The sequence below is a fragment of the Fistularia commersonii genome, chromosome 1, assembly GCF_037954325.1.
Source record: "Fistularia commersonii isolate RoL2024-O1a breed Wild chromosome 1, RoL_Fcom_v1.0, whole genome shotgun sequence".
Classification (NCBI taxonomy): Eukaryota; Metazoa; Chordata; class Actinopteri; order Syngnathiformes; family Fistulariidae; genus Fistularia; species Fistularia commersonii.
In genome coordinates, this window is record NC_141284.1 from 21,208,258 (window position 1) to 21,224,316 (window position 16,059).

Consider the following 16,059-nt stretch of genomic DNA (forward strand, 5'->3'; position numbering starts at 1 on the left):
CATTCAAAAAACTGCCAATCTTTTGACACTAATCATTTTTCCTCCTCCCTTTTTAAGACATGGAATCTGGTATTGCGATTTTATCAATGTGAAGCTTGCCCAAATATCTTATTAACAGAATTTGAAAAAGTTTTCTTTTTTGCAGACCCATTTCTAACTTCACCAATCACAGCAAGCATGAATTTATAGTTTTGTTGTCTCTTTTCCCGATAATGTTGTCTAAAAATGAGCAAGGCGTGTTAAAATTTAAATTATCAGCTGACACCATCAAAGAAAAGCAGAGTAAAGCAGTTTTTGTTCAGTTTTCTTGAATTTTATCCGTGTATTTGAAATTCTGAAGTTTAATCACATCTAGGTTATTAGTGCCCCGTGAGTTGTTCGCCAACGGCTTGTTTTATCACCGAGCTTAAAGTTAAATTGTATTTAGTTGGCACAACATGTGGGAATAATTCTGTCTCGCATAGCTTTGTGAGGCAGACGGATTTTCAAGATCATGCAAAAATCCTACATGCCCGGCTTCAGGTTATCCATTTGCACCTACGCCAAAGGTTGCTCGGCCACACAGCACCCTAGGAGGGATTATTGACTGCTGCCAGGGTGTCTTAGGTGAGACCACAGCGAGAACTGTTCACAGAGGAAACTGGAACAATGACAGCAGGTCCCCCAGACAGTGAATCAGTCTGGTAAAAATGAGAGTATTTCTTTACTGAGCGAACTCCGACTGGCACAAATTTGATTCATCTACTGGTGACAGCAGCCACAGTCAGAAAAGAATCATTCAATAATACTTTGAAAAAGCCCAACTATCTCCTAGCTTGTTTGAGCAAATCCTTATGATCTATCGATCTATCCATCAATAGAGATAAAGAGAGAATGTTTTTTTTTGATGATATGTGAATGAGAGAGTGAATGGTTGTATATCTCTATATGAGGCCCTGGCAACTGGTGCAGGCTGAAGCCCACCTCTCGCCCAATGACAGCTGGGCTCTAACCCACCGAAGCCCCGAGTGCAGGATTAATGCTATATAATATGAATGAATAAAATGAAAGAGTAACAAGTGAATGTTGCCTAAAGACCGATTTCTAACTTCGACAAAGGGCACAAATATTATTTCTAGAATAATAAGTTGTTTAGTAGAGTCTAAAGCCCTTTTCATACCTCCAAACGGGAATTTCAGACATCCAGTTATATTCTTCAGAACAGATGTTAAGTATTTCATCAGAAAGAGATGGAAAATTATTTTTTTGTTTGTCTCAAATGACGCTTTATCATTTTAAGTAATACTGAGCTGACCACTTTGACCACATCTGCTAATTCTCGTCCCATTTGTCTGATTTGAATATATTTTTTCACAAAGCTTATCAAGACAAAGGCAATGGGATTAAATAGCAACCCTGAAATCCCTTGACCTTTCAGCCAAGCAGAAAACATCAGCTGCTTAATCACCTGTCTCTGGCTCTTCTTGTACAAAGTACAAGGAGGCCAGCCCCTTCTGTTTGTGCTTCATCATGTATTCTTGAAGCTGAAGTGGAAAAAGAGATCCTTCAGAGACTAGAGCTTACACACTTTGGTGCTGAATGCTAAGACCTAAATAATTCGCTTTTATAGTTTCTTTCAATTCCAACTTATGAATAATCATTTTAGCTGATTATGCATGTGTTCACTAGAAAGGTTACACAAACCGCTATCATTTGATATATGATGCTCAAATTAGCCCAACATTTTTATGACATGGATTGGACTAGTAAACGACTTCAACAAGAAACTGAAGTTATGACCAAAACTGCTGGAAATGATCATCAGCTTGAATAATTTGAAACAAGGGCTGGAACTGTGAGCTGGTTACACTCTTATCGAGTCTACCATCTTCTCTTACTCTAAACAGTCTTCAAATGCTTCAAATGCGCATTTTGTTTCAACGTGAACCCCTAGAATAGAGAATCCCTGCTGCTTTGTAATAGTCAATAGTTTCATCATCATCGTCATAAGATTTTATCCAAATCTCAATAATGGCAAGTTGGTTCCAAACCAATGTTTTTATTTTTGAGTGAACTACCTATCTAGAAATGTTAGAATCAAAATATTTAAATCAATTATTTAGTCCTTACTGAAATGAATGAAACACAGAGATGATTTATGAAGTTCACAGCAATACCTCCACTCATCACTGTGTGCATAAATAAGTTAACTGACACATGTATGGTGTGCAAACGAATATACTCAACCTTCATTGACCTGGTAGATCAGCAGATCTGTATTCTACCCTCCATCATTACAAGTGAAATGCTCTGCTTGAGAGATGTAATTTATAAATAACATTGTAATTCATAAGGGTATTTCAGTTGCATTCAAGTATTTTCTGTTTGTAATATCCATTTTCGAGCTTGCACACATACGCAAGCACGCACACAAACATCTTTGTGTAGTGAACAGAGGGCGTGTGCAACATGGAGATCTGTCCCTGTGATTCAGCCTCACAGAGCATCAGTGGAGGCGGTTGATTGGTTGAGGCCATGGAGCTAAGTGACGTGAAGAATCTGTGAAAAAGCCGGTCTGAAGGCAGCTATTAATAACAGAGAGCACACTAAGCCGAACGCTCAGTCCAGCACGTCATCAATGGGGAGACTTCTTGGTTTGAATGAGTGTTCGTGCATTGGCATATTCACAATTCGACTTGCCGCAATCCAGCAATAAATAAAAAAAGGGCAAAGAAGAATCACACCCTAATTTAATAAAGAGAGGAGAATCTAATATTCTTTATCACACAACAAATGACAAGGCTCTGTTTTTGGAGGTATGAGAGTGAAACGCAGTTATTGCCAGGCTCTGAAGAACATATTTAAAAAAAAAAAAAAAAAAATCCCAAAGCAGGGACCTATTGGGTCCTTCTCCCTGTAGTGTGTGTGGTGGGGTCAATGTATGTTTGTCTGTGTTTACACGTTTACACTTGCATGGAGACTCCCCCGCAGACGGGAGAGGATTATATAATGTCCTCAGTACGTGCGTGATAAAGGGTGCGACATGGTGGTTGGCTGTCGCAGCAGCACAGATGAGAGTAAATCCTGCAATGTCTGTCCCCGAGTACAAAAGTTCAAGTTTGTTTATGATCCTAGGCTGGGAACCCCTGTGTTTACAAACAGGGTTTATCATCGTGTAACTGTAATATTGCTAATCATAAAATAACTTGTGCGGGGTTTGTAAAACCTCTCCTTTCACAGTTACGTAAAAATCATCATGCGCAAACACATACTTTTCAATGTTTTTCAACTCCTTTTTCTGTCCTATTGTCAAATAGATAAAATATTTATTAAAGGCTTTAAAGGCCACAACCCACATGAAACCTTGCCACCGCGAGCCTGTCCCACAAACACAAAGAAATACCGAATGAAGCTTCCTTGACAAACATCACACTTCATGCACAATTGTGTGGACAAAAAAGGTTTAGATGACCTAAGATGCTAATTTATTACAAAATAGGATAGATAATCATATATATTATGGAACAGAATTAAAAACTTAAAAGACGTTGGCTTTCTTTCCTATGAAGGGGGGTATTTTACCAAGCCATTAACAGCCATTTCGGCCTAATCCCCTTCTCTGAAATCAGTTTTATCATGAATCAGAGTCCTCCACCCTCACACAATCTATTATCCACAAATAAAAATATTCCGATCAAACAGAGGCACGTCAGTTTATTGATTTCTCTGGGAATATTCCATCAACCTTAGCGGCGATAAGTCCTCTTCGTGCACATCTAGGTGAACTGATTTGGATGCTCTAGCATTTTCTTAGTCAAGGGAGACTAACCTGTAGCATTTTCAGCCTCCAGTGGCATAATTATTTCAAAGTAAACTGAGATATCTTTATCATTGGCGTTTAATGTCAAGTCCGTGAGGCCATTGAAGGTTAAAATTCTATTACTTTGTGTGCCTTTTTGTTTTGCTTCATGAAGACCGTTTTGTCTAAATACAATTAAGAGAAAGATGAAAAGGTTGTTACTGAGAAGCACTGTAAAACTGTAAATTTGGACGACCTGTCAGTGCAGTTGTGTGCAGGGAGTTTCAACTGCCCATTTTTGTGGATGGCGGCCGAAAGTTTGCGAGAGGGAAAGGACAATACAGAAGCCAACGTAAGTGATCCGACAAAACAATATATTTTTTTTTAATCGTTAATTTTCTCGATGCGTTCTCATCATCAGAGCTTATCGGGCAGCTCGTCTTGGCACTATTTATCGTCTCGGCAGGAGAAAAAAAAAGGCAGGGGGTGTGTGAGCCCGCAGAGTCACGTGGTCAGCCCTCATCTCCTATAAACAACGCATTCACCTCCGGCGGCGGCGGGGAAAGAGTTCCGTCGAGCTCAGAGTGGGAAGAAATGGCGAAAAACACCGGCAAAAGCTGCCCAAAGCCCAATATGTTTGCCAAAAAGTAACGGTTGCCACGACTCAGAGCAGCAACGCGGCGAATTCCGGCGAAGACGGGGAAGAAAAAGCCCTAATCGGACACGGAGATTTAAGCACTCGGCGACGACCGTACGGCGACCGAGTCGTCTCCCCCTTCTCTCCCCTCGCCGGTGGCTTGAGGCTTCCGAAGCGACATGGACCGAGGCGGCTGCCAGATGAACGGCGGTGGCGGCCAGGGGCCCGAACGACACGGGATGATCACCCTGGAGGACCTGGAGTCTTTCTCGGAAGACCAGCAGTCCGACTCGGGCAACGGCAGCCTGGAGGAGGAGGGCGAAACCATGGAGGAAGAGGGCGAGGACCCCGACCGGCTGCTGCATTACTGGCAGGACGTGGCCAGGGGACACCAGGTGGAAGTTTCCAATGGTAAGAAAACGAACAACCGAGGTTTAAAAAAAAAAAAGAAAGAAAAGTTTGTCATCCGCCAACAATAATGAGTTTTCCGAGCGAGGCAGCTAAACACAAATAAAAAGCGAAACAAACTGCTGACAGTGTGCTTTACTTGGGGAAACTTTACTCAACTCCACCACCTACCCTGACCTAGTTTTAGTTCCAAGCGCGGGGTTTTGACGGATCCTCCGGCCGGGACAAGACCCAGCTTCCAGGAACAATTTGAAAACGAGCCTTTCTTTTTTTTTTTTTTTTTAAAGCGTACACGCACCGGGCTGTTATGCAACAGCGTGCAAGCATGACCACGGTAAATTTTCCCCGGTGCGAACTGGAGGATCCATGGGTGACTCCTGTAAGGAGTGTAGCTCTTAATCTTCTCCAAGGCATCAGGTGCAGGCAACTACACGAGCAAGATTTCAGTTGTTTTACTATCAAATGGCTTTTTGGCAGGGGAGATCTGTCGTCACGAAAATGAAAAACAGCACTTGAATCCTGCTGATTTTGCTGTTTTGCAACAGGCGGTGTGTGACTGCTTCAGAGGTAGTATCAGGAGTTTTGTTTGTATGTTAGATAACCATGATCGAGGACATGTCAGGTTTCATGCATATCACACACGCTTACTCATTATCTCTGTTCAATTGACATGCCAGAAACAATGCAATCTCTTGGGAGGGAAGCTGTGTCTCACACACACACACTTGCAAATATTTCACTGCAAATGTTGTCGCCAGGTATAACCAGGCTAGAAAAGGCAAGTGAAGTCAATTCGAGAAAAGTTGTGAAAACACTGATCTAAGGTGCATCTTTTGCTCGCGAAAACAGGAAATACCTGTTTTATTTCATGAGGTTTAATAGGGCAATTAATAACACGATAATGGTATAAATTTAGGAACATGCCGAATAGCATACCAGTAAGGGGGAGAGCAAAAATAAGGCTGTCATATTCCACATAAGTCTGTCAGTACTTTGGCATTCCATAGGTAGGATCATAAAGTCATACAGCTGTGACAAATGGCAACGCCCCTCTGTGCCCTGAATTTTAAATCTGGATCATAAAGAAATGGCTTGTGCATGACAGTCAGGATCTTCCTTCATTTCGATCAGTCGGTCAGAGAGGAGTGACACTGCTAATTTTGGCACACCTTTCGCAAGATGTACTATTTTCAACCGGGAGGATGTGAGCGGTGGAAGAAGAGGCAGAAGAAAGTGTGTAGACCCTGTTAGTGTGAGAGGGGAATCTTATTGACAAAAGGCCTTGAAACAAATTATAAAATGCATAACATGTGTTTGTTAAATAGGGGGAAGCAAAAGGAAATTCTAGGCTTGCCCTTTTAACTGGAATTTTCCCTTTTACAAAGCGGATCGCTTTACAAGGTCGGTATTTATTTGTGTGAAAACAGAATTTGACTGGTTGTTTTCGATTAATTGCTCTATAAAAATCCCAGATATTTTTGCATATTAATGAAACTTCACTGATGTTTAGTGATAACTGTTTTAATTGGAAAATATAGATAGGAAAACTTATTTGGGTCTGTTAGTTTTTAGTTGCGGTACTTCTGCACCTGTTATTGTTCAGTCAAAAAACAAGGTAACTTATCACATTATCATAAACATATGCTGTGAGTGGAGTTTTTAAATTACCCTTTTCTCCTCTTTTGATTAACATATGCATCACTATAGCACCTCTTTGCATTCCAACTTTTATAACCCTTTCTATTTATATACATAAATTTTGCTTTAGCCCCAGAGCACATAAACATTAAGTCTTGACCCATGCAAACCTTAATCCAAAAATGTAGAATTTAATACTGTCAACCTAAACAATAACAATTCACTTGGTTAAAAATTATATTTCAATTCATAATCTAATCATTCCAGTGAAATTGCAAGACACAAATACTAATTCCAAGATGAATAATACTTAAAATGCTAACTGAAAAAGGGCAAACATACAGGGCAATAGCATTGTATATATGTTGTGATATGATGGCTGTAGAAAGGCATTGTCAAAACCAACTCAAAAATTGACCTTTTTAAAATGCAATCTCAGATAAAACTCTGCTGCATATCAAATCAAGCGCTTCCTGTTGCTGGTTTAAAAATTTCCTGGATGCTGTGGCTGCAGTCCAGAGTAAAAGAGTAATAGAAAACAGGGAAAAGATGGGGTCGGAGAGTGAAATGTCACAAGGTGAGCCACTCTCTCAACTGTTCATTTTGTTTTTTTTCCCCTTTTAACAGATCTGACAGTGGTCCTTACTGTAGACATTGTGCTCAGCTACAATTTAAACCTTACAACCATTACAAGTCATTTCTATCCACAGAACTTTGCAGTCCAGAACAATAGACTCATTGAGTTAAGCTAAGCATCAGCATCTTAATCCTCTTCACAGCAATAACCTGCTTTTTTTTCTCCCTTTGACAATGCACATTTTACATCATGTTTGTTTTGAGTTTAATCACAGAATACCCCTAACATCCTCTTTTTCTTAACATTTTTTGACAACTGTCATGCTATTCTACTCTTACTGGAAAGATTTTCTTGGCAGAATTTGACCTCATTACCAGTTTAAAGTCTGATTCTCGTACAATGTTATTTTTTCTCCTTTTGCCACTAACCTCTCTAATTGGGGAAATCATTTTTTCGTATTCATTTTTTTTTTTCCAAGTTAGCAGCAGCTACCAAAGACTGAACTTGTGTGTGTGTGTGTGTGTGTGTCCTCAATGCCTTCGTCAGGCAGTCAGCTTATCTACTGTACGTTGGTTCTCTCTGACAATCCAGTAACACAGACTGGCACATCCTCCAACCCCTGCCCCCGCTGTACTAATTAAGGATTTAGGATCAAGTCGCTTGCTGGGCTCCTTGACCCAGGAGAGGGGGATTGGGGGGGATTAGCTACCTCGCCTAGACTGGTACACTGCTAATGACATCGGACAAAGCTAGAGTAAACTGTTTTGCTCACCTTGTAAAAAGAGTGTTGTGGTTTGAGTGGGGGACATGAAAGTTGTAATTATTAATACAAAGACCACATTATGGAAAGACAATATTGTATAAGTTGACTGACATTAGTTTTAGAAATGAAATTGTATCATATGCTTATATTCAACTTGTATTATCTTTGTATTTCAATACTGCTTTTAGAATAGGTTTGTACTTGTCCTCAGTGATTTCTCACTAGTTTTGGAGCATGATTTTCAGCCACAACAGGAAAGTTGTCTTCAGAAAACATTGAGCTAAAAGGCAATCTTTAACATGTCTGTCAACTGGCCAGAGCATTTATCGCAGCTATGGAAAGAGATGTTGCTCAGGAATTAATGACTAACAGCGTGATGGACACATCCTTCTATCAACCTTAAATACTGTTAATGTAGCCATATAATTCTATATATTAAAAGGAATGATTCCTGCATCGTTAATAAAATGGTTTCTACTTACTACTGGACTTTATTGCCTTCAAAATATAATTTCACATGTATCCAAGGCAACGAGTATTGAAGCCTTGACTTCACCATGCATCCCCTACATTACACTGCATGTCTTTTCAGTGCAATATACCTACATACATAGACACAGAGTCAAGCTTGTTCTCATAAAATTACTTCCATAAACCACTATGAACAAGCATTTGCTCCAGATACAATCTGTCTAATGCAAATTCTTTGTCCATGTTTTTACTAACACAGTGTACCGTTTCTTGACAGAAATGGCACAACCCATTCAACAGCTAACCAGCAACAACCAAGGGCGCAGCAACCGGGAATACGTCCCTTTCGCCCTCCTCTCACGTAAAGAGAAGGTATGGCTTTTACTACATTTCCAAAGACTAATCACCTGCATAATTTCCACCTGAGAAAGCCCATCATCTCTGAAGTTAACTATATGAAAAGAGTAAAGCAACCATATAATCTGGTTTCACAAATCAGTGCAACAAAAAGGACTTGCAAGGTAGATGAATCTTGAAAGTCTGTAGGCCATTTTCAGATCAAATTTAGCCTGACCAGTTTCAGCCATCTGTCTTCTGGGGAGGTAAGAGTCAGCTACTTCTTTTCGCCACTTTGACCTAATCGTGCAACTTAATACAGTAAGTCATTTAAACTCCTTAGGGTACCATATAAATAAAGAGGGCTAATTGGTTTAACTTGAGTAAATTAAATCATTAAAACTTGGCGGGAGACTTCAGGTAAACTAAGGACAATCATGACACCTATTCTTAGATCAGGTTTCATTTTGTTTTTTGTTTATATATATTTTTTTTTTTTTTTTTTTAAAAGACATCTTAAAAGAAGAGTTATAAGCCTTACATAGAATAAATCAGGACATTATAGGGTGACTAACACAGAAGAACCGTGGGTAAAAGTAAATCAAATTGTATGTGGCATTCTGAAGATAAGGTATCAGCCCATAAACGTTAAACTTTAATCACAGGAAGCAAAGGTTCAATTGTGAATTTTCCAGACTGTTTGATTCATATGGTGTAATTCAAAGAGGTGTATGTTTTGTTTTTGTTTTTTTTCCCAGTGTGGGGAGGTGCTGTATGAAAAACGCCACTACGAGAAGGGCCATTGGGCGTGTATAATAATGCGTGAGGACACTTATGAACAGAGTATCTGCTATGGGTTTATGAGAATAATGAGGTACATCTGCCAACAGAACTCTTTAGGTGGGTCCACAAACATGGAACTGGGCTGCACAGACAATCACAGTGTAGTTTCCAGTCTCAATGTTTTATTTTTTTTCCCCTTTCCATATCTAGGTGAATACCTTGGCATGTCTCTGCCCATCGTGACAGTGGTGAACACAAATGACAATCATTCAGTGATATCCCAAGATGTTACCGTTGCATACTACCTTCCTGCTGCCCTTCAGGCACAGCCTCCACAACCACATGACCGGGAGATAGTCCTTGAGATCTGGCCTGCCAGTATTGTATACGCAAGGTAAATGGAGAATAAATTCATCTCGTTTTTGACAGTAGCAAGTTCAGTTAAAATGACTGAATCCTCTTCTTCCAGGGCCTTTTCCGGCCCCACAAATGAAGTGACCATCATCCAGCAGATCAATGTCATGGCTGAGCTGCTGGACTCTCCTGGTGTGTGCGTCAACAATTCATTCATCGTGGCTGGCTATACCAATCCCGCCCACAACAACCGTCAGAATGAAATCTGGTTCCTGGAGCGGCGCTGAAGGATGAAAGGCTTAAGAAGCATCTGTGACCCTTGAGCCTCAAGACTCCCTTATCACTGTCCCAGCTCAGCTACAGCCTCAGGTGCAACGTCCTCTTTAATCACCACTATACCTGAACAGACACCAGCCCACCACACTCCATGTCATTCTGGGCTTAACAGCCCTCGTTCCAGCCTCTGTGACTTTCCATGTTCATTTGAATAGATCCGGATGTAATGCTCTCATGAAAACAATTAACATGCTTAGTCGAAGCATTCATCTCATCCATTACTCTGAGATGGCTCTATGTATTTCTACACAAGTCTGTTTTTTTTTTGTTTGTTTGTTTTTTAATGCTGATATCACCTCCACCCTCAGCACTATATGAACTCAGCAAACACTTAAGTGTTGAGGAAAAACTGAGCAAACATGCAAAAGCCTCTTTTTGTATTGGAAACAGGTTCCCAGTCAACGCGCAGCCTTATCATGCTCTCTGTTTGAAGCTGCACTGCAACAATGGCCTGTCTTTCGGGGTGTTGGTCAGTGAGTAAAGGAAAAAAAAAATTGCTTACTCTCGCTTACTGAGGTGATTTTGATGGTCTCTATTTATCTGTTATTGTCTCTGAGCAGTAGATGACTTTACAACTGCAATTTAGATTCAGCAAAAAGTTCAATAATTGCTCAAGAACTTAAAAACACACTGGTTAGTAAGTACCTTACTAAATCTCAAAACATGTTAAATTACTCCTAGGCTGATTTGTTCATAAACATAGAATGGGAGGGTTCCCGCACAACCAAGTACACAACATCCAGACAAGGAACATTTAGTTGCCTTGCCCTCAAATAAGCTCAGCACAATAGAATACGCCTCTTTTAAAAAATGAACACACCTGAACATAAACTAGGGTCGGACCAATATGTTGGTTTTACAATATTGCCAGCCAATGTAGACTTCAAATCGGCCTACTGCTGTACTGCTGATATCCCAGCATAAATGCATTGTGCATGAACAGGAAGATTTTTTTTTTTTTTTTAAATCTAGGAATGTCGTCAGAGTTTGTACAGCGGCATACACTATCTCCACTGTTTACTCTCAGAACTGCCTGCATCACCCAGATGAGAGAAGCAGAGGAGACGTGCATCACAGCTCTGAGTTGCTGTGCGACTCAACTGAAGGTGTTTTTCTTTTTTGTTCGTTTTTTTATATTGAGTAACAGTTACGTTAAGTGAGGCAGTTAATGTTGACAGTCAGCTTGTGTCACTGCTTAGCAAATGATGCCAGGGTGATGGATTGAGTCAGTTGAGTGTTGCATGTTCTGTTGTCACCTTGGTGACCGTAGTCATTTGGCCAGTGGACAAAACCGATTGTACCTTGGTTGTGTTGTATAATAAAGATAAATATTCTTTTAAAAGTTATTTGTTTAAGCAAGCAGCCTTTTGATTTTGCATTATCTGTGTGAAACCTCTGTGCAACCACTTATCAGCAGTCAGTGATTTGTCGTTTCCTTTTAAATAGATCTAGCTGTCATGATAATCTCATATTGGTCGGGCCCTTAAGTTAAACATGTTTATTTGTGTTCATGCATGAATGTACATGAATGGAGGAGGGGGATCGAAAACTAACCTCAAACTTGCACAAACCAAACTGGGACTGATTTTTACTGCTACATGACAATCAAGTACTTAAATATACACGTACATAATTTTCTCTCAGTGATGCAAGTCAATGCATTCCTTATTTTTCCCGCTTGGAATGTTTACCTTTGTATCACTTTTCTACTCGCTTCACTGTGTCAGCGAGTGAGTACATGTTCACTGCTGTATCGCAAACACAACTGCTGTTGAGTAGAGGCAATGAAGAAAATAAATGAAGCAGATTTTTTTTTAAGACAAAAACTCAATTGTTTCAATTTCAACTGTTTTGTAATATTCTATCACTCATCTCAGTCTAAAAGTAATGCTTGTTTATCTTTGTTTATAAAAGTAAACCAATGCAATGCAACAGGAATGTCACACCAGCTGCACTTTGGTCACTGTAAGATCATCTTTCAAGAGGACAGACAGACTCTTCCAAAGGGTTGTAGAAGTAAATGCAAGACTCAACTGGAAATGAAATGGTCAAATTTTCAATGGCAGAATGTCTGATTAAGACTCTTTGAAATAATCTGAAGTGTAAAAACAGAAATTAGAATTCAGTGTCTGTCTGTTTTCATTTTGTATTGTTTGCAAAAGGATTAACAGAACAAGACATTTCAGAAAATGTCGCACTTCAATGCAGGGACATTGTCCAGTCGTAATGTATAGCAGACTGGTTGATATCCCATACAAATCCAAAGATTTTCTTTTCTGCTGGAAAGGATTGTAGATAAGATCTTATATTATATGACAACCGTAGTGTGGTAACACTGCAAAGCCATGATTCACATGACTTCAATATCTCTAAGAGCCAGGTTATATGGGAACATCCAGCTGGAAGATTTTTTTTTTTCTCCCTTTGCTTAATTTAGTTATACAAACGTGCGCTGTACTGTGAGGTTTCAAGTGCAACGACATGAGCTACTGTGGTTCTCTTCGGTCAATAAAACATGTGGTTGTCTCCTGAAATCTTGAGTTTTTAAATTTCTATGATCCCATCAGTTCAGTGTTCCTTTCAGATTCTTCGACTTGAGTTTCAAATTGGAACGTTATCGAAAAAAACATTTATGGCCTCACTAAGTAATCCGATTTCACAGGTGCCTCCTTAAGGTCATTTATAAGCCGTCATGCAATTCTGCAATTATTTGTTGGTAATTTCTTAAGCCAGATTTAGGCCAGGACAGGTGATTTAATACAATACAGATAGTTTAGAGACATAATTTTGCCCAGCCTTTACTATACTTATGGGGCTACTGACTGAATATCTGCGTTCTTTCAAATAAACGAAGACAACGGAAAATCCCTGAAGGCGACACAGGATCAAATGTACCAAACAAAAAGGTTCACACCTCACCTTGTTCTGAAATGTATAGCATAACCTCTTTCACATAGATGAGACATAAATACTGTAACACAACAAGCGCCAACAGGTGTACGTGCGTATAGAGAGAAAGAGGATATAATCGCTATATAGCCAAGGGGGAGGATTCAGATTTGAAAATCCATCATCGCCATGCTTTTAAGGGTCACACTTTGTTTGGGACTTTAACTTCTGCCATTTTCAGACTTGCAACAAACAGGATCATGGCATCTGCACTGACTGCAGAGCTTCTGAATGACAGTGGGCTCAAAAGCCATGCACCTTAATATTTGATAAATGTGAGCCTAAACATTTAAATTTGAAATACCCAAGTGGTACATTCACCAACATTAGATATTGCAGCTGCTACAAAAGGGGAAGCCATTTACTGGGACAAAAGTCAGCTCAATAAAGCTGATGGATTTTGTTATTGGACATTGTAACAGGAGCTCTATGATGACTGACCTGAATACAGAAGTCAGCCTCAAATGACCAGCCGGATTATTTATGAAAGACCACTGTATCTTTTGCACTAAATTCCCCCCAGCTGGGTCCAGTCAAAGTGTTTGATGGAGGGCCATTCATCCCCAGCGTGTAGATTCACAAGAACCACCTGTAAATACACAAAAGTCCCACTAGCAGTAAAGCCTCTACATACCCAAGTAGATTTTCCTTTAAATTTAACCATATGGTATATCTACATACACACAAATCCAGCTGTCTTTATTGCAAGGGACAAGGTGGTTTAAAAAAAAAAAATCACAGACATTTGACACCCAGAAAGCACCCCTTTCTGCACGACTTACTCATTTTTGTGATTTATACAACAATTATGAAAATTTCATCTGAGTGACTGCACAAATGCCTTTACACCCAAAGACTTCTGTCTCTCCTTTGTGTAATACCTTACCAAATCATGAGAAAGCGAAAAGAAACAGATTAACAAGCAAGTTGTGCATCCCTTCTTGTCAGCAGTTTTCAGGGAAGGTGACTATAAATGTCAAAGTAATTATTACAAAAAGAAAAAATGAATCCAAGAGGAGGGAAAGCAGAGAAACAGTAAACGGACCTAAAAAGAACTAATACAGTTCTGTACTTTCAAATTCCATCACATTCCCACTGTCAAGTAATTTGCAATTAATGAGGTGAAGCCACACAACTGGATTACGTCTCACACACACACTCACTCACGCACAAGAGAGCCAACTCGTGATGAGAAGAGAGCCGCCAGGAACCATCAGTGAGCCAGAACTACTTCGACTTCTGACACAGAATGAAAAAGCTGAGTCGGACAGGACATCTCTTCTAGGCCAACTAATTTCATATTACCTGAGCCATGCCAGAGAGAACACCTCAAATATCAAATGTTGCAAACATTGACCAGTGGGTGGCGCTAAGGTACCAGAATAGCACCGAGGCGTCGAGGAATGATCCATGACTAAAATCAACAGATAGTTATTTTGCCAATCTTGACTTGTGGTATAAATGCTAGTGAAGAGGTGTTTACTCCTCTATGATGCATAACGCGGGGGATCTACCTGCAAATAGCGATCCTGGTAAGCGGATAGCATCTCGCCCAGAGGAACCACCAACTTCTCCACGTTGCGCTGGTGAGAATAGGCCTGGATGTCGGGGCTTTCGTCCGAACGCAGCTCAATGTGCGAGATGAGCAAATTAGAGATGACAGACTGGACTGACTGTGGAGAAACAGTAAGGCGAGAGGGGGCATTAGATTTGAGAATAGTTGGGGGGGGGGGGGTAAATCGAAAACCTTTCACACCCACCTTTGTATCTCCCCCTGGAGTGGCACTCAGAGCAAGGATGCGGAAGTGCAGATTCTGGCTGGCAAGCTGCCTAATCACCTGAGGGAGAGGCAGGGGAGCAAACACAGGTCACCTACCATGATCACCCGAACATACAGCTGACCGCACAGGTGAGGATACAACGCAGGACTTTTTCAAAAATCATTAGCTGTGATTGACGGGGCCCTGACCGCTGGAGGAAACTTAAATGGAAAGCTTTGGAAGACTGCAGGCCAGTGTTTAGATGAAAAAAAAAAATGGATGAAAAGGGGAAAAAAGTCTGATAAAACGTCCAAGTCAACTAAGACCTCATATACCCATTTTATTAATGCAATCGCATATCTGCTTGTGTATAGTCATTTTTTCTCTGCAAACTATTGAATGCTGCATGTGTGATTTTGTTAGGAAATGCTGTCAACATATGGTCCAGCAGAGTGTGCTATGACTCCACTGTTTTACACTCCCAATTTGCCTGCGTTCAGGAAGGAGAGAAGCCGGACAAACGAGCATCACCTAGTCACAGAGGGTTGAGATGCAGGCCCGGGTGAAGGCTGCACTCTCTGGTCAGACGCTAGATTATTATGGGGCTTCCATCGTTTTGACTTGTCTATCAAGCCGGTCGACATCTGCAGTTTATGACGCCTCAACTTCATCAGAACCTGTTTCTGCATGGAGGTGCAGAGGGATGAGTGCTGGGGGTTGATTTTACACAATGATGTTTCCCAGATCTTGACACCATTCATTTTGCCAGAGGGCTTAAAAAAAAAAAAAAAAAGATTTGTAGGTAAAAGCAGTGACTGCTTTCTTTTTGGATGAATGAATTCAATGCCTTTTACAATCATGAAGAACCTCTGGGAAATGTGATGAGAGACTGCAGCTTTCTTCTTGTGTGACAGATTTTCAGGATACAGGATTTTGAGTAGGGGGGATCTCTTTCAAGGCACATCGGGGTTAGGAGATTTTTTGTGACCTAAAAATCTCCATAAAACTGCGATGAAGCGGGCATGATGTTCCTTTACCTGACAGTAAGCGTGGTTGCCCAGTGCTTTGTGTGCTTCATCTATCACCACACACTTGACCTGCTGAGCTGGGCACGAGTCTCTGGACAGATCATTCATCATGACCTGAGGTGTGAGGAAGAACACGCGGTTGGACCTCCACACTGCCTGCCTCTTGTTTGCCGCTGTGCTGCCTGCACACAAAGAAATACGTTGTACTGAATAATGGCCGAACGAAACAATATATCATACC

The 16,059-nt window shown here is 40.5% G+C and overlaps 2 protein-coding genes across 2 annotated transcripts in view; one reads left to right on the top strand and one right to left on the bottom strand.

Moving 5' to 3' along the window:
* fancm (FA complementation group M) overlaps positions 1-16,059 on the bottom strand; it is a 37,590-nt gene that overhangs the window by 20,656 nt on the left and 875 nt on the right. The window contains exons 2-4 of the mRNA XM_086154343.1: positions 15,828-16,000; positions 14,791-14,868; positions 14,545-14,703 (exon numbers count right to left, since the gene is read on the bottom strand). Coding sequence (XP_086010469.1) covers positions 14,545-14,703; positions 14,791-14,868; positions 15,828-16,000 — 410 coding nt within the window. The remainder of the gene's footprint in view (positions 1-14,544; positions 14,704-14,790; positions 14,869-15,827; positions 16,001-16,059) is intronic.
* Positions 4,309-12,615, top strand: soul3 (heme-binding protein soul3). The gene is made up of 5 exons (XM_086154378.1): positions 4,309-4,826; positions 8,550-8,644; positions 9,367-9,508; positions 9,602-9,785; positions 9,861-12,615. Exons 1-5 carry the CDS (start codon positions 4,595-4,597, stop codon positions 10,030-10,032), a joined length of 825 nt encoding a protein of 274 aa, XP_086010504.1. The 5' UTR covers positions 4,309-4,594; the 3' UTR covers positions 10,033-12,615.